At 36.0% G+C, this 19,536-nt stretch overlaps 1 protein-coding gene across 7 annotated transcripts in view; it reads left to right on the plus strand.

Moving 5' to 3' along the window:
- The window catches only part of NKAIN3 (sodium/potassium transporting ATPase interacting 3), a 332,888-nt gene that overhangs the window by 158,687 nt on the left and 154,665 nt on the right, over positions 1 to 19,536 (plus strand). For all 7 annotated transcript variants that reach the window (XM_072924689.1, XM_072924691.1, XM_072924690.1 and 4 more), the window contains one exon: positions 5,975 to 6,055. In XM_072924689.1, the coding sequence (XP_072780790.1) occupies positions 5,975 to 6,055 (81 nt within the window). The remainder of the gene's footprint in view (positions 1 to 5,974; positions 6,056 to 19,536) is intronic.

The following is a 19,536-nucleotide window of genomic DNA, read 5'->3' on the forward strand; positions in this document are numbered from 1 at the left end:
CTAGAGCCATCATTTAACCTCAAGAGAATGTCTTTAATCTATCTTCTGTGCAATGAATTCTGTGCCTGAAGGTTTCCCTGACAAGTGAAGTTACACAAAAGCTTTCACTTTGTCATAAGAATGTTGTGTATGTCATGTTCAGTCTCCTCAAATTTTAAAATATGTAAAGAATGGGAAACTAAGTGAATAAATGTAATACATGTAGGGCCATAACTTGAATCACATCTATACTGCAGTCAAATATGAAACTGCTTCTGCAGGCACAGTTGAGCAGGCTTTTGTTGCAGGTACATAGAGCCAAGGAGTTCAGTGAGGGCTGCAATAGAAACTGATAAAAACAATAGCAGTTTCATGCTTCTGACTCTTCCACTGCCATTGAACCTAGCTTGGCCAGTTTATCACTAGGATTTTGTGGCCACATAAGCTGCACCATAGGCATAGTCATTGTAGATTAGAAGCCTGAATAAAGAAATTAGTGTGAGTGACATAAAATTTATCATGAGAGCTTTCTACCAAAAATAAGTCTCACTATCTGAGAGCTGACATGCTGTGGCTGATACATGAGGCATCTCTGTTGAATAGAATTCTCATTCCAAGTAGTTAAAGATAGTGGTTAATGTTCACTGCCTACAGTCCCTCAGATACAGGACTATATGGATGGTGACTCTGAAATAAATTTGGAATTTCACTTGTTCATACTTAAAATTCCAAGTCCTCAGAGCTTAGGAAACAGGGAGAGAGGGAGTGACAACATTGACTCCAAGTGTCCTAATTAGTTCAAATCCAATAATTATTTCTAATAGGTTTGTATTAATTAGTACTTTAGATAAATGTTGTGAACAATTTGTCCTGTCACTAAGCGGATGTGCTATTTTCAGTATTTGAATGTTTTGTGACTGAATTAAATATGTGCAAAGTTCCCAGGGGGCATAAAAGTGCAGAGCTGATTTCTAATTTTCCCATATTAGCTCATTTGAAACTTACCCAAACATTTGCAAAGAAGAAAGAAACAGATGAATTTCAATTCTGACTATGCTGTTGCACTCTTGTCATGAAGCTCCAGAGCTCTGCTATGATCCATTTCCTTGTTCATGCTTTTCCTTTCTTAGTAGATCTTGCTTTCACCAGCAAGATTTTCAAGCTGTTAAAATTGATTCATGATGATGACAGGATGCTTGTTAAAGCTGGGGATCTTCTCCCTCTGCTACTTCTGATATGGGACTTCAAAAGGCTTCTGAATGATGAGTCATATAGCTAAAATTGCAAAAGCCAGGCTCAAAGCTGAAAAAAATGTGTTAATAAATAGCGAGGGATGAAAAGAATACATTTAAATAGGGAGAATCTATGGTGGAAATTTCTCCTTTACTTGCCTTAATGTATTCCATTAAATAATATGATACATAGGCAATGAATGAAAAGCCAAGAAAGACTTTCTTAAAAAAAAAAAAAAAAAACCCAAACAAATAAAAAACCAGAACAGCAGAAGAAGGGCTGTATAGGATACTTTATTCAGTATTCAAGCAAATGTTATACAGTCGGTGAAAACATAGTGAAATATTTAGGCTTCCAAAATTACTCATTGACTATCATTCCTGGTAAGTCCTGTGTTGTTCCTGCTCCATTGTGCTGATTTATGTCACTTCCCTTGCCACCTTTCATAAATATGGCTAATAAGGTTCTGCAAACTGATGCCAGGTATTATAGGGGGATGGTTTGACAACTCAGTAGTTGCTGCTTTCCCTTGAAGTTTCCCCAAGCCAACATTCCTTCCCTCTCATGCCATGACTGACGCTGTCAGAGTAGTTGCTGCACTTCAGATTTAAATATACTCTTGAGATAGTTTATTCATTAAAGCTAAACTTATCCCACATTCCTTGTAATATTCAAAACTAGAAAATTCCCTTTTTTATTTAACCTTAACCAGTTGTTCTTGTGACATTGTGTCCATCCAGTGCAAATGTTTTAACTCTAGAAATGTTTGCATTTCAATGATATATGAAATATATCTCTGCATTGGTTTCAATGTGATTGTAGAGTCAAGAGGTATAGAAATCTCACTCTTGCAGAGAGGCTGATATTATGAAAGGGGATATTTATTAGATGTTCAACCTATAAGGTTTAGTGAGTACTCCCTCCACATTATCAGTAATACTTCAAATACTTCCTCACTCCACATCATATACAATCATTTGTGTAAAAGACAAGAGTAGGAAAAGATATAGTGCATCATGGAGAGAAATAAGCAAAGATTATGACCTGGTCCTAGGTCCTTCTTCTAGAAGAGATCTGTTACAAACAAGTCTAGGTGATTTTTAAGTGGTGCATCATTTGAGTTATAAAATAAAAATACCAACTCTTCTCATTGATTCAACCTGTGTGGAAAAGTCCTTTTTCACGCCAGATATGGTGAGGGTTGTGCCACTGAGTATGAGGCCAGCTGAGCTGGGGTAGTCAGAATGTGGGTGGCCAAAGAAGTAGGCAGGAATTGCTGGATGTGGGGAAGTAAGAGTGAGCAGACCCAGCAGGATGGACAGGATAATGTCCAGGACATGGAGTGATAAAGGTTAAATAGCAGGTCAGATCATGAAGCAGGTTAGGTGCCTGGGAGGGATGTGAAACCTGAGAGTCTGTGTGGACCAGATGTCTCAGACCTTAACCATTCCTACGCTGAGAGAAAATTGCCAGCAACCACAACCTGTCCCTTCACACAGAAGATGTCAATTTGGACTGTTGCTCTGCTAGCAAAAATAAGAAATCTGCATCATGGATCTAAAAGTAGCACCTTTCTTAATGACTCAAGCAGGTGTCATTGTGATGCCACATAATGGAATATTGCTTGGTGGAGTTTTTTTAACCTAAAAGGTATATACATATAAATTTATTCAATGCATATAATGTCAGAAAGTATTACAATTTTTTTTCAGAAAGACACACTCAAAATGTTAGAAAAGTTGTTTTTAAAGCCCTTCTGTTCAGTCTTACTATGGTTGTTTTATATATTTGCAGATTTGAACTAGATAGGTACCTACTAATTCTTACATTTTTGCCTCAGTTTCAGTGAAAAGGATAGACATTTGGGGATTTTCTGGTGATCATATATGTAGAATAAAAACCAGATTTTCAGAAAACAGAAGACAATGGGAAAACTAAGGCACGTGCTACCAAGAAAAAAGGATTGCTTTTGCTGTGAAGGCTGTGCTTGGTAGCTGAATTTTATCTCTGCTCTCAACCACTGAAACCTCTTTTGACACAAAGTTAATCAGTTTAACAAAACCTGTCAGATGCTTTGATTTCCCCTTGCATTCTGGATTCTTGTCTTGAGACCTTGTGGTCTGATTCGCAGAAATGCTGCACGTTCAGCCACAGGGAGCTGTACTCTGTGTTTATAAACTGAGTGTATAACCTCAAGCATTCTGAAAAATGAACACTTAAGGACCTCAAGTTGGATGGTTATAATTTAGGAATACTTCTAAATGTAATCTCTGCATGTATCAGAACCTTGTTTGCATTCTGAGCTGTATCATTCCCTTATAACATAAAATAAATTAGTTAATGTTTGTGCAGCTCTCACACATTACAGAGAGGAGCATCTTAGTAAACCTCATGAGGAAATTAATATTCTGTCCTCAGAGCAGGGTCTGAGCTACAAGGAGAAAAGAAGTTCATAAAATGTGTTAGGGGAGGTAAGATATTTTAAAATAAAAATATATCTCTGATGATTTTGCTAATGTTTGGATTGTATTGTGCAGCCACAAAATAGAAAAATGAAGTTGGCATGCACAACCCAAATTCTGACATATCCTAATTTTTCTTTCTTGCCTTTGCTGTCTTATAACCTTTCCTTAAGTACCTATAAAACTATGCAAGGAAAGAATTTGCATCTTGAATATCCAAGAAGAAAACAACTTTCCTACTTAAAAAATTATATAGTACTAATTACTGAATATAATGTAATTGTTGTGTTTACAAAACAAACGGAGCTCAAATTTATCTCTCTGACAGATCAGAGCTCAGTGAGAGTGTAGGAAAAGCCTCTCCATACACAGCAGCTGGGTTTCAATGTTCACATCTAGTTTGCACATGCACTTTCAGTTTCTCTTTCAGCTTCTCTTTCTTTTCACTTTTTATCCTCATGGTGGATCAGGAACCAAACTAGTCCTAAATGTGTGAAACAGCATAGCCTGGCCTGGGAAAGCAGGCTCTGACAGTTTTTGCTTGCATAGGTGCCCATTGGACAGAATGAGGCCATTAACAGATTTGGCTTGGCCTGGAAGATCAAATAGAATTCCTTTTGTTGTGGTGACAGATTTAGTTCATAGAGAAATAAAAAATTCTTTCTTAAAAAGGAGAATACTTCCAAATAGTCTAAATTCTGCTTTTTCCATGCAATTTGGATTGTATGAGTTGTTCATTAATTTTTAACTCTCTGCACATAATGTTCTGAATATAAATGTCAGAAAATCAGTAGTTGATGATGGCATCAAGTAACTACAAAGTCAGCAAATATAGTAAAATGTGATATGCTCCAGCTTGGTCGTATGAACAGTACAGACCTCATATTGCTCACAGACCACAACAGCTTTGTCTATTCTATAATAACCCAGTCTTCAGTTGTCACACTGCCCTTTGTAAGACAGAGGAAATGGCCCAGGAGTGTTACTCTTGTTTTGGGCCATTGCCCAACTCCCTACATACCTCTGAAGAAATTATATTAAAGAAGTCAACCTTTTTGATGTGCAGAAATGGCCCTATGCAGGGGGGAGTAATCAAGGTGGGGAAAAAATTCCATCCTCTGTACATGAACCTTTCATTATATGTGACAGGGAGAAGAATGAAGAGGGGAGCAAAACCCAAAACTGCCCAAGAAAACCAAACTGATTGCACCTGTGCAATGCATTGTAGTTCAGTATGTGGAACTTTAATGATTATATTGAAGCAAAACAATAGGTACTAACCCTCATCTGGCCACAGCTAAGTAGACTTGCAAAAGCTCTTAGCAGCAGTTCCCCACTGTGAAGGCTCCAAGTGTGTAAATGTGAAGTGGCAGTGCTGCTGCTCACTGCCCTTGTTCTGGTGGATGTAGCTCCAGCATGGCTGCGTGGACACTTGGCCCATCAGGATGAGATGCTTCTTAGGTGGAGTGCCTGGAGAGTTCCTTGGGAATAGGGTACAGCTGTATGTCAGTAAACAGTGCATCCATAAAGAAATTATGCAGTCTGTTCTGCTGACAGTTAAAAGACAAAAAAGGATTTGGAGTACTCGAATTAATGTCCCATCATGCTGTATGAGCTCAGTAAGATGCTGGAGAGCCCAGAAGAGGTATGGATACGTTCAGCTGTTAAGCGTGCTTTTTGGGATCAGGTTTATGGTAAAAGGCTTGGAGAAGTAGTGAGCTAATTTTAATGTAATAAAGTACATTTTACTGTGAAAGGCTCTCAAGAGATCAGATTTACACTTTACATATTTGTTTAAAAAGAAAAAAAGCTAGATTACCAAATCAATAGAACTTCTGTTTTGTTTGGTGGTGGGGTTTTTTCTTGCATCTTTCTTCATAATATTTAAATGTTATTTCAACAATATTTACTTCTTTCAGGTATTTTTCTTATATGGAAGTTTCTTTAAGAAAGGTAAATTATGATTTAAAAATTACTCAGAGCTGTCCCAAAACCAGTGTTTCAGTCAGCATTTTGAACTTAATTGATTTCAGTAGGATAGGGTAAAACTGTAAAGAATAAATCTGTTTTATTGGTATTTATTTAGTACAGCAATGAATATTGAATTTGTAATTTCCTGTGGTTCTTAGGGGACTTCTGCAGGGGGAGCTCCTTTTTTGAACTCTCGATTCTCAGCTGTTCCCAGAAGAACAATGCTTATTGATAACAGTTTTTTATTATTGATCTGCTCAGTATGAAGTAATTTCATCTTAACGCTTTATTTTTCTCTCTTTTTTGCTCTCATCCGGCTTTGTGTTTAGTACACGGTGTGGACTGCCCTGTGGGTCACCTGGAATGTTTTCATTATCTGCTTCTATTTGGAAGTAGGCGGGCTTTCTAAGGTAGGTCACTTACCCTTCTTCAGATTTATGGGAGGGTGTCTCAACAGCAGGACTCTCAGATTTCAGAAGACTGCAACCACAGAGGAGAAATGCGATTGTTTGAACATACAATTTGATCTTCAGAGTTTCCCTCCAACAAGAACTGTAATGTTTGAACTTCTCCCTGCTAGTAAATAGCCACAGGTTTGAAGTACATAAATGCAATGTATCTGAATTACATTGCCTTCTAGAGAACCAATTCAAGGTGAGTGGTGGGAAGGTATTCAGTTGTAAATTTGAGGTCCTTTTTGATTGTTGAAAAGCAGGCAGTGTCGTTTGTCAAGTATGTAAAAAGTGTGAATTTCCCAGACTGCTTTGAAAAAATATTACTAAGAAGGTTAATGTGATAACTTGCTGAGCAAATTGATCTCGCAGTGAGAATGTTAATTTGTTATAAAAAAGAACAAATGGCAAAGGGTGACTTTTGTCACATCTGAATAAAACTTTCCTTTATATGACACTCTGTTTTAGGTCATCAGTTCTTTATTCGGTCTTCTGATTAGAGCAGAAATATTTGCTGGAATTATCAAGAGATGTGTGCTTGTTAAGGTAGCACTTATGTTAGCATAGGTTATGTTCAGCATTGTATCTGCAGGGAGTTTCACACAACACCTGCTGGTTTTTGTCCTCCAGTTGGACACAGATGATACAGACCTTGATTTACCACATTTGCTACATTTAAATGGTTCTAGGCACAATATGCCCATGGCACATGTTGATCCTGGCATTCTTAATAGAATAAATGTCATTGTTACTGGTTATAGATTTAATGATTTGAACTGCATGACTGTTAATTCATTCAATGCTTTTAGAGAATGCAGTCCTGTGCCATGCTCTGGGAAGACCCTGCTGGAGTAGGGAGGTTGAACCAGGGACCACTGTGGTCTCTTCCAACCTGACCCATTCTGTGAATTGTTTATTCCATGCAGTTCAGAGTGGAACGTTTATGAGTTATGTACTTGCTAGGATTAAAGCTCCTAGCTTTTGGTTGACAACAAACAGAAAACTGATTAAACCAATTTAATAAGAAACAAGACTTAATTTACTCAGTAGAAATTCTGTTTACATTTAAGCTTTCAGTGATAGGTTCCTTTGGTGATAAAATTTTGTCATGGAAAGCTGCAACAGTTTATTTTTCCTTCAATTATGTAGCTCATGAGAAGTTACAGGCTTGATAAAGAAATTAGGACATTTCATAGAGGATCAAAATAAATGATCCTAATGGTATGTTCTAACTTAAAAATCTATTAGATGAACAGAAGAGCAACAGATAGAAATGATGAATAGCCAAATAATTGTTCATTCTTATGATTCATAGAAGTTGTATACTTTTATTTAGTTGTGTCACATCTATTTTTGTAGTGACTATTATATTTTATGTGTAAGTAATATATTTATCTAAGGGCCTAGGAAGTGAAGCAAAGCTTTTAGTCTGATCCTTGAATTTGTTTGCAAATTCAGATACAGATTCTGATCATATCCTCATTTAAAAGGTTTATAAATCAGCAAGTATGAACTGAAATTCTTCCTTCAGCTTCCAGTTTCCCTTCCGTGTTTCGCTTTTTGCTCTTCTTACTTAACATGACAAATCACGCTGCAGAGAAATAGTAGCAAAAATAGTACTTGGCAGTTGACAAAATTACCTTTTATTAGTGTATACTTCAGTTAATCTCAACATTTTTGTGGAACTTTTGTCTTGTGTTTATAATTACATTTGAAAAGGGTTTCTCAACAAGGTGATAGACACAAAATTATTTCTGCGGAAGTTAACTACTCTTGTATAAACTATGCCAAGGGTATGAGTATCGAGACCAACTTAGCAATGATAGAATTAAGAATATTTTTCAGTACATCATGGTATTTTGGGCCTATTTATTTGTCTTTCTGAAAATTTTGATAGATATAATGAGGCCATCAAGAGACTAAGGTCTTTTTGCCCCATATGCACAGAATACTGGGTATTTATTATTTGGTTAATATGTCACACCAAATTTAATTTGGACCCATATTTTATCCAAGATTCTAGGTAAAAATTCATAATTTCTTCCTTTAATATGTTCCTGTGGTGTCACACATGATAGAAAAGTGTTGATATCAGAGTACATTGGTGTGGCTGAGATATCAAACACTGTAATAAGGTTTCCAAGTATGGCTCTTTATTCAGCATTGAAATCTTGGCAGGCAATATTCGCTTTTTTTTCTTCCTATTGTTCTCTTTTTCCATTTAACAAAGAAAAAGGAACTGTATCTCTGAAATGAATACAGATTGATTACAGTTTTAAATTTCTGTTGACATTCTATCAGGGAAAATTTTAATGCCATCTGGCAGGTGACTGATTTCTGTTGGCTTGTTTGTTTTTAAGCACTACCGTGTTTGCATTCGCTCTGACCAGAATGAGTTAGCTCTTGGTTGACATCCCATGAGTTTATTAAGACTTCAATCATGAATGTTTCTGAAAATCTGAAACTTCGTAGAATAGTAAATGGTAATTTTAATTCAATATCTGCCCATGGAGTATGCATGCAATAGAGACAGACTTTTCAAATGTCCTAGTAGAAACTTACCACTGCTGAAATTTTGCTCAGATCTTATTTCTGAAGTGGGGAGGAGGATCTCCTTTGAATAGTCACTGTTTGACTTCTGCCAGGAAGTTCCACTGCAGGTAATTTGAATGAGAATAAGAAGGACATATGTAATATAAGTCTGTTTACTGTGAAAGTTTGAAATATTTTCCCTTCAACTACCTTAAATTATAATTTTCTTGATAAACTAAGCACCCTCCAATAGGTACACTATGGTGGTTAAGGCAGTCTCCTGGGAAAAGGATGATACAGATTCAAGTCATCTTGGATGTGAAAGGGAAATAAACACAGCTTTCCCACAATTTCTGTTGTCAGTAGAAATCTAATGAGCAACTGTTTCCTCTTTAACTGCCTGATAAACAACATAGAGGTCAAGATCCTTCTTCACTTACGTAACAGATGTGCAAATAACATTATAATACTCTTTTCAGGGCTAAAGAAATTGTATTTGATCAGAAATAAAATAAAAATACCTATATACACGTCTTTTATTTGTATTATTTTTTTTTCCTGATTTTCACAGCAATGAAACTGCCCATAAGAAATAAATTAATTTTGCCTGTCTTTTTGCATTTACTTATTTTCTGAAATTTGAAACATAATTTTTAGCATTAACCATTCCATATGAGAGAAACAAAGCTGTTATTATAACATGACCTTCTAATTCTTTGCTGCAGGATGACAACTTGCTGCAGCCATACATAAGCTCATTAATTGTTTTGATCTAATTCTGTCTTGAAATGAAATTAAGTTTTAATTGTCACATTCCAGAGTATAGGCATTAAAACATGTAGACAAAAACACAAACTGTTTTCCTGAAGTTTTGTATGTGCTTAAATATGGACTGCATAATTTCTAATGTGTGTAAGCCAGCCCTCCATCTGCAGCAATACATGGTGTAATGTACTCCTGTACAAGGGAGTTTTCACCTGTTTAGAGTGTACAGTCAATAATTCTGTTGTTGTATCCTTCACGTATTTCAGATCCACTATGAAAATAGCTGTATTCATTTGTATTTATCATTTGCTATTCCAATTTTTTTTTAATAGACCATTTTTCTACTGCTTTTGTATATGTGAGTTACTGGCATTTCTCTGCATGTGTTAAAATCTTTATTTGATAAATGTATAGCACCACTGTGGTATTATGTACCTGTTGTACCTTTCCTGTAGTTTCATACGCCTTACCTAAGCAGCTGGGGAACATTGATGAGCTCTGTTTTGTTTTTTTTTTTCCTAGGATGCTTCTGCTCACCCTGCATGGCTTTTCCATGGCATGCTTCTTTGCTGTGAACTGTGCCTCATTCTTGATTTAAGTTTTGCTCTCAAAATTAAGCTCTGTGTCAACTGACTCTTCTAATTTTTTTGGCCAAGGATTTGCCTGACACACTCTCATATATTCAGTAGGAAACGACTTTTAAACAGCTTATATTTATTACCTTGTTCTCAGTTTTACATATTGAGTGAAGGTGAGCTTTCTGATGTGCTTGTGGCACCAATTTCATTAGCCTTTCATTCCTCCTTCATTCATTTCCTCCTGAAGCCAAAGGAAGTTTTGCTTATTTCATTTAATTAAACAATTTTTTTCATGTGTTTTTTTCCTGGTAATATTTACTTTGGTCAATGGGTGATAAAAGTTTTTAGGGCTCCCATCCAGCTTTATTAATCTGGAGACAGAAGTATAGGCCAAATTATTATTTGGATCTGTAGTTGGAGGATAGAATTATCTGACAAAATTAATGATTTCTTCCATCTGAGGAAAAAATGGACTAATAATTTACCTATTAAAATGCTGAGAGGCTGGAAACCTAGTGCTCTTTTCCAAAAAAAAAAATGTTGTATGTCAGAATGAGAGTTAATTATGTGAACTTTATACTGGCTACTTGTGAAATCAAATTTATTCCATCTGGTGCATGTCAGTCAATCCTTAATTGTTCTGAAATTATATCTAATAATCTCAAATGGAGTAAGTTAAGCAAAGAACCAATGCTAATTTGTATTAATAGAGATGTTATGGTGTATGCTTGGGCTTGTGTCTTTATTTTTTTTTTTTATGAGAAAGGAGAGCATTGGTTGAATGTACCAATAGCAATCATTAGAAATATGAAATAAAAAATTATTCTCTTTCTAACTTGTGCTTATGTAAGTGACAAAACAGACACCATTATTTTGCTTTAATTATCATCATAATTAGCTCCATAGAATTACCCACTCCAAAAAGCTCAGGGAGAAACTTGTCAGCATCCATAAAACCAATATGGAAAATCAATAGATGAAGGATAAAGGACTTCCTTAGTCTAAGCAGAGAATAGATCATTGTGCCTCTACTCATATGTAAGTGACTTTTATGCGGAGGAAGGGTTTTTTTGTATCTATTGGGGAGAAGAGCAAGAAATAATTTGCTGAGCATGTGGCAAAAAAGATTTGGTTGGAGGTCAGGAGAAGCATTTTAATGATAAGGACACTGAAGAGGATCTAAAGCTGTTACGAAGCCTTAGTAATGGACAACTCTTCTACTGCACTATTTTTGATCTATAGAAACAAGCCTCTGTCAAGATAAAAACTCAAGTGAGTGTCCATGGATGGTTTAAATTCAAAAAATTAGTATAAGTTGAAGAGTCAAAACTTCATCTTAAGAGTCCTGAACATTTTATCATGACTGCCATTCCAGTTGGGGAGCTCGAAGTGTCTCTGGCTTTTCTCCCCAGATAATGTGTAGCGACACAGATGATAGGGGGCCCTAATGAAGTCTCCTGGGAGGCTGACAGCGGGTTTTGGGTGTGCACAGGTGGGCTTTTACTGTTCAGCTGTGTGACAACAAGAGGGAGAAAACCCTGTCATTGCTGCTCATTCTTGGCAGAGATTAGATCTCTGTTACAGACAAAACTCATGTGCTGTCTGTTCGATTGATGGATTTCCAGTTGAACACAAATCACTGCCTTCACTGAGAGCAAAGCAAGAGTGATAACAGTGCATTTTTTTGCTGCTATACATAGTGTATACATTCATGTACAGCTCAGCTGAGAATTTCTTCCCACACACCTCTTATTCATCATCACATCCTTTTGACCACCATCTCTCTTGGGAGACTACACACCCTTAACTTATAATTCTCCCCACTGCTGTGTGTTCATTTGCTCCAGGGTATGCCATCAGCTGCTACCAGCTGAGATGTGCAGTGATGGATCATGCACTGGATGATTGTAGGCCTGCAAATTCTAGATGTTAAAAATTACTAATTTTATAGCAGTAGTTAAATATAATCTCTTCTGAACATATGCACTAGTAGAATTCAACTTGCAGAAATTAAACCTTATGAAAAGGTTGGGTTTGTTTCTTTGAGGTTTAAACCCTCTCACCTTCTCCTCCTTCCTACCTTATTTTTGCCAAAGTGTTTAAACATTTTATTTTTTTGTAAGTAATGCTCAGAAACATTTTCTGACATTAAAAAAGGAGGAATGCTAATCAAATAGTACTTTAGTAAATAGAGTTAAGATAATATAAAGCAAGACCAGACCAAATAAGAGTTTTAATGTTCCCATCATATAATCCATTTAACTCCCTTCGCCTTCACCCTTTCTTTGAACAAGCTCCCAGAAGTAATTTTTTGGTTTTGTTTTGGTTTTTTTTTTTTTTTAAGGTTTTATAAACAGTTTCTTCCTTTTACTTTTTTTTGTGTCCTTTCCTACAGTAGAGGCTTCACTGAAATGTGTTTGCTAAAATATGAACTTCTAATATGACCGCCTTATTCAAGTTGCTCCTCCCATCCTACTGCTCTCTCACTATAAAAAGAAATGATCACCAGGTTCAATTGTATTTAATAGTTTTCCATAATGTTCTGCTCAAACAGCAACCTTTTGAATTTTTAATTACTTTGGCAATAAACCTGGAAACTAATTTACTGTGAAGTTATGCAGTGTAATATTGAACAGAAACAACATTTCAGCACTTCAGAATAATGGCTCTGGCCTTGGCTGGTGTTAGGTACTGTTAATCATAGATTAACTTCTTGTTGCAGTGCCTTCAATGGTATTAGCAAACAGTATTTTTAATGTTGTGTTAGGCTGACATCAGTATGTGCAGGAGCAGAAAATCTGTGTGGTAGTTTCTTATAGAATACAATGACTGTTTCCATGAAAAGTCAAAGAATTAGCTATGAACTGTGAATTCATAATGATGAAGGTATGGAAAATAGAATTTTCTTTTTATTTGCAATTTAAATTTCTCCGACAAAAAAGGTGACTTACAAAAGATGACTTAATATATGCTGTCTTAAAAAAAATAAAAAAGGAAAAGAAGGAAATTGAAGAGCAAAAAGGTGTGAATCTATTGTAGCTGAGGAGACTTTATTGCTGGTTAGCCACAAAGAAGAGACTTTGATGTTCCAGATTTCATGTTCCAAAACTAATTTGCTGGTCACTCTGTTTACTCTACTATGTAAAGGTGTTGCATTGTGTAAAGTCTAATGAAAAATATTCTTCTTCTTGAAAAGAGAATTAACATGCACTAGCTTCATGGCACTATTTAAGCATAAGGTCATTCTGGGAAAAAATTTACATAGAATAAATGGGACACAGATAAATGCCAGTGAAACTGCAAAATGGGTCATTCGATGTTAATTAGTTTATTTAGGTGATACAATCACATTGCTGAACAACTTAATCAGGTATACATTCCAGATGGTGCAAAAATTCAATTTTATATCCTTTCAGGTGACATTTACAGTGGTTCAATTTATTATATGCAAGCATCATTAAAATGGGTGTTCCAATCAAAACTGGCTTTCTTTTATAACCCCTAATGAATGCAAAATTCTAATGTTGATATCTGGAGTGGAGGATACCATCTTCTTCATTGGTTTGAATCACTGAGGTTATATCTCTGTGGAGGTTTTTTTAATAATGCATTTAATACCATTAATAGTAAATTACAAACATCACAGTCATATTTGTTTGAGTTTATTGGTTTAATTTCTAGGATCTGTTTAAAGGAAAAAAACCTAGAATGTCAGCTTATGGCAAGGAGGTAAGTAACTCAAGTAGCTTGGTATATTTCTCCACTGAGATCTTTTGATATGAAAATGTGTTCCTGTGATTCAGGAATCCATGCTGCAATGGCTAGAGGTGCAGAAAGGGTAAATCCTGCATACCTAGGGTTTGTGTCTTAAGCCCGGGGCAAAAAGCCTGAAAAAGTTGTGGGTATTTACATGAAGAACCAAAACCATACCCAAAAAGGAATGAGAGCATACAAGAGTAAGAAGGACCATCTAGTCATCTGTTCTAATCTTGTATTTCTGAAATAAGTAGACTTGTTCATTGAGTGAGGAAAGGAAATTTCCCTGAGCTGTGGTTTGGTTGTAAACAACTATGACACACTCATCTGCAGGTAAGGTGAACCGAGATTTCATTACTCAGGGGATTTTTATGTCTACTTATTGACATTTTGATATGTTTTGTAGTATTTATTATGCTCTTCTTGTAGAAATAGAAAGGCTGTTGCTGGGATTTAATTTTCTTGTTTGCAAATGTGATGCCCTTCTGGTAAAACTGCAGTGAAAGATATTTTGATTATTTATTGAATCATATTCTTGTTTAGCCATTAGATCAACCATATCTGCTGGCTATCCAGCCACTTCTAACTATGAGATGAGTGACTGCTGTGTAGAGATTTTTGACCCAAATGTAAAGCAGTCTACTTATTTTAGTGCTACTGACAGATCTATTTGTTACCTACTAAGGTCAGATTTATGTTTTTTAATAAAAACTTCTATAAGGTGTTTTTACTGCTGTAGTGTACTCTTTGGGATTTTAATTCCAACAATTGCCAAGCAAGGACTTCTTCCTAATTATGGAGTGTTGTATTGTGTTTTATATTATTATATTGTATTATATTTTTATATTTTGGATTAGCACAGAGGCAATGGGGAAATTTGTAATTTCATTAGTCTTCTGATGAAGATTTAATTATTTAATTGATGTCTAGTTTGAAAGGAGTCTAACTGTTTTGAAGGGAGTTTCACAGTGATTCATAGGTTGTTTGCTTGGGGTTTTTTTGTCCATTAGAAGACAATGCTTGTTAAGAAGAAAATGTAATTTTAAGTTTGTTTGGTAATAATTTGCACACGAGGCAGTCCTAGACCTTTATGAATGTACAGGGCATTTGTTGTTGATGATAGAATCTGAAAAAGTTATTCTCGTAAATTGTGGTGCTGAATCTCACAGGATTTTTAAGCATGCTACATGTTTCTTATGGGACTTCATAACTGTAAATCCTTAGATCATTAAGGTTGGAAAAGACTTCCAAAGTCATCAAGTCCAATCATTAACCTAAAACTGCCAGGTCCACCACTAAACCATGTCCCCAGGGACCACATGGACACATTTCTTGAACATTTCCAAGGACAGTGATTCTGCCACTTCCCTGGGCAACCTGTCCCAATAATTGACAACTGTGTGCGTGAAGAAATTTTTCCTAATATCCCATCTAAATCTCACCTGGTATAACTTGAGGCCATTTCCTTTTGCCCCTTGTTAACTGGGAGAAGAGACTGACCCCCATTTGACTGCAGTCTGCTTTCAGGTAGTTGCAGTGCATGATAAAATCTCCCCTGAGTTTCTTTTTTTCCAGCTCCTCATTAGACTTGTGCTCCAGATCTTTCATTGGCTTTGTTGCCCTTTTCTGGACTCACTCCAGCACCTCAATGTCCTTGAGTTGAGCAGCACAGAATTTAACCCAGCACTCAAGTTTTGGCCTCACCAGTGCTGAGTAGAGGGGGACAATCACTGTGCTGGTCCTGCTCACCAAACCATTTTGATCCAAGCAGGATGCCCATTGGACTTCTTGGCACCTGGGCCACCTGGGCACACACTGGCTCCTGTTCAGTCAGGTGTTGACCAGCACTCCCAGGTCCTTTTCCACTGGTCAGATTTCCAGCCACTCTGCCCAGCCTGTAGAGCTGCCTGGAGTTGTTGTGGCCCAAGGGCAGGACCCTGCACTTGGTCTTATCAAACCTCATAAAAACTGGCCTAGGCCCATCAATCCAGCCTGTCCAGACCCCTCTATAGATATTACTTGGATAGATGTGTTAACATGGGCATATTTTTCAACTGGAAAATAAATATAAGAAGAAGGTTATTGTTTATCATCTCTAGATGTCATCCAGGTGGACTGTTTGCATCCTTTGGGGTACATAAACTCTAATTTAGAGGAAAAGGAAAGGAGAAACCTTGGTTTACTTTTCATAGATCTACATTTGACAACCAAGGAGATTTTTCTGAACTACATAGATCCTCTATATCCACTCAGAGCTTTCCTTATTCTCCATTCTTTCCTAGTGTCTTGTCATTAGATGTACATAATCCTGAACTTTCTTTTTTAACATCTTCCTTAAATTGCTTCTTTCCATGAGTCCATCAAATTTTGCCTTTGATTTTTACAAACGTTGTAACTGTGATGTTCCTACCTGAAACTGACTTTCTGCAGATATTTCAGAAGAACAAGTGGAAGCAAAAAAATTTGCACTTCAGCTCCTATTAAGTGGTTCTTTCTTGGTGGACAATATGGCAGTGTCCCTGCCTTTACTCCCCATATTAATTTCTTTTCAAGGCTTCAGCAAACAAAAAGCTTTCGTTCAATAGCATAACCTTGGGTAAGCCTTAAATGTATTTCCAATGTGTCTGTTTTGGCAATCTTTTATTCTTTCATAGAATGCTTAATGTTTTTGTTGTGTTAAAGTGTCTTAATTAGAAGAGGATTTTTGATTCTGTAAGGTCATAGGAAGAATTCTCATGATCTTTGTGGTTTAAACCTTGCAGCAAGTTTACCTCCTAAATCTGGTTTTCATCTAATAATTTATTTAACCTCTATAAGGTGAATGGGCTTTGAGAACTACTTTTCAATTGCATAAGGGAATTGGAGGGATTGTTCCTTCTCTAGGTTATTATACTCTCTTTCTTTTTCAGCTGTCCTTCAGGGAAACTCCTTGCCTATGTTGTGATGTGACTGAATTTATTATTCATGAGTATAAGAATTCCTTTGAGCAGACTTCTTCAGTTTGGATTAATGGGGAAAGGGTGAGAGAATCCTACTGGGGATTAAGCTGCTCTCCTGCCCTTTGCTTTGCTAGGAGGTTTATTGTCTGAGTGGCTTTAGTACAGCAGGAATAATGCTGGGCTTCTTCACCTATTCAGTCAAATGGGGAAGGCAGAAATGTTGGAAGAGAAGTCACAGAAATGGCCACAGTGCCTGACTAACACTGTCTTTCAAGAGTAAATGCTGCTAGTGAGTAATATTATTGTCTCTGTGTCATAGCAGCATTGCATTCTGTACTTAGATTCCCTCTCTGCTTATACCTTTAGAGAGCATAAAGAAGTTCTTTAAAATTTTGTTTTGAAAGAGGTATTCTATTCCAGGGGGAGAATATGTTCTACCCGTCTGTAGAGGATTGCTACTCTGTGTTATTGTGTTGCTGTTCCACATGCCTAGAAGCCTTTGCTTATCTAAAAAAGTTTTAAGGCTTGGATAGATTTTATGCTGAGACAGTTCCAACTCTCTGAACTGCCTACTGAAGTCTGTCTGGTTCTGCTTCAAGGGGCATAGGTGTTATTCCTCAACCCTTGATTACTTATTTGTAGATATAACACAGTTGATTCACTTTACTTTTGCTTTCTTTGAATTATCAATGATACCAGGATTTCTTACAGCTTTCTTTTCATTCAGTTTAGTAATTTTCTTCAGTTTGATCAGATATGACCAAACCACTGGCCAGCTTGCCAGGACAGATTATTTTCCTTTTGATGTATGTAATCTTGACTAAATTGATGTTTCTTTATCTATTACCAGGATATTCACAAGTGCTCTTATTTTTTCCACTTCAAAGGTGGGCCATTGGATAAAAGACTACAGTCAGTGAAGAAAGAGCTATGTACATGTCCAGCTGTGAATTAACTTATTTTCACTAAATCTTCATCTCAGACACACTTGTACATTGTTAACTTCAGAGTAGTTCATGCTGTGTTGGGACCATTTTCATGTGCTTCACATCTACCCTGATTTGCAACTTTAGTTTGCTTCAGAGTACTTTCTGTGCTTATGTCTTGTTTTTCCATGAGGTAGCTATTTTTATTCTTAAATGTTCTAGGCATGTGGATATTGTGTACTCTGAAAATATTAGCACAATCAGTGTAAACAGTTAATTTGGAAAAGCCAAAATTTGTTAATAATTGCTTTTTAGTTAGTATTTCTTGATATTTTTATCTATTTTAGATTTAGATTGCATATATTTTATTCTTATGAATCTACTGACTACCTGATTAGGTAAAAGTATAGTTTATATAATAGGTGCAATTGCCTTTAAAAATGAAAATAATTTTGTGGCTTCCTTTTCTTTGAAAACTTCTTACTTTACTCTGATACAATATGCTAATCTTTGCGCAAATGTCTCCTTCTTAAAATATTCTTGGGACACAAATTTACCTTGTTATAATGCATGAAATAACCAAATGGTTTTGAAAGGTATTAGAGGGTTTTCAAATGTTCCTAGATTTTCATATCCTAGGATATTAATTTCTGAATGTCTAAGTAAGATCACTTTTTATATCTGTAGCTAGGCAGCTTGCTTAAACATCCCAGGATCATACTAACTTTTATCCAAATATTTTGTTTTCTAGAATGCAGTTTACAGATCTGTGTCATGACTTGTATTTCCCGTTTCCAGGCTCTATAATTTTGCTTATGCCTGCCTATAGTTTAATGGATTTTGTTTCACTGATCCCAGCTTACCAAGTAGTCCAGATGGCCCTGTACAGCTGCCTGCCTTTTCATTATTTACCCTCCTCTCTCTCTTTGTGTCATCTGCAAATATATCCACTGCAAGCAGGGATTTTTTATGTACTTCTAGATCACTGATGAAAATGTGGAATAACATCAGAACATGCATCAATCCCAAGGGAGTCCTGCTAGGAACACTCTTATTCAGCTGTGATTTTCCATTGAAAACTATATTAATTAGCTAGTTTTAAATCTATTTAAATTTCAGTCCATTAAAGTTTTTTTTGTTTTTTTTTTTTTTCAATAAGAATGTTTTGTGAATGCCTTATAGATCTCTAAGTATATCACCTTCTTACAGCTACTATTAACTCAGCATTTAACCTCTGGAAGCAATGAAATACAGTTTGTTTAACAGGTCCTAATGTCTTAAGAAATATTATTGACTGACACCAATTATACTGCTTTTGCTGGATCTCCAGCATGTTTTTAAGCCATTTTTCTTGTTTGCTTTGGGACTAAAGCTAGATTAATGATCCTTGAACCATTGCATGTGTATTTTCTGTAACTTTTATAGGCTTTAAAGTTTTTCAGTCTTATGCAGCTCCAGAGATTTATTAAAAATTTACTTATTTGCATTCATGGATCTCGATACCCAGTGCTTTTATGTGGTTGCTAGCTGTCCAGGCCTAAAGATTGTCTGTGAGTTATAAATTCATAGACCTCTTACTAGTGGTTTAGAAAATGTTTGTTTCTCATCTTGTAATTCTTTATTGGGGGAAAAAAAAAAAAAGAACAGAAGAATGTATTAAATGGTCTATTTCTTTTGCTTCTTTAAAAAGAATCACAGTAAACATCATTTAGAAGGTCGATATTTCCTCTTGCTTGTAATAAGCTTAATGAACAACTTTTTGCTGCCTTTAACCTTGCTACCATATATCCCACCTGACTTACTTTTCTTCACCATTAAATATTCTCTACTATATATCTTCTAATTTATATTTACTGAAATAATTTTGCCACTTTTATTCTTGTTTCTTGAGGAATGGGATGACACAATCAGTGCATTTTTTTGGGTTTTGTCTGACACTGAAA

Source organism: Taeniopygia guttata, chromosome 2, assembly GCF_048771995.1.
Source record: "Taeniopygia guttata chromosome 2, bTaeGut7.mat, whole genome shotgun sequence".
Taxonomy (NCBI): domain Eukaryota; kingdom Metazoa; phylum Chordata; class Aves; order Passeriformes; family Estrildidae; genus Taeniopygia; species Taeniopygia guttata.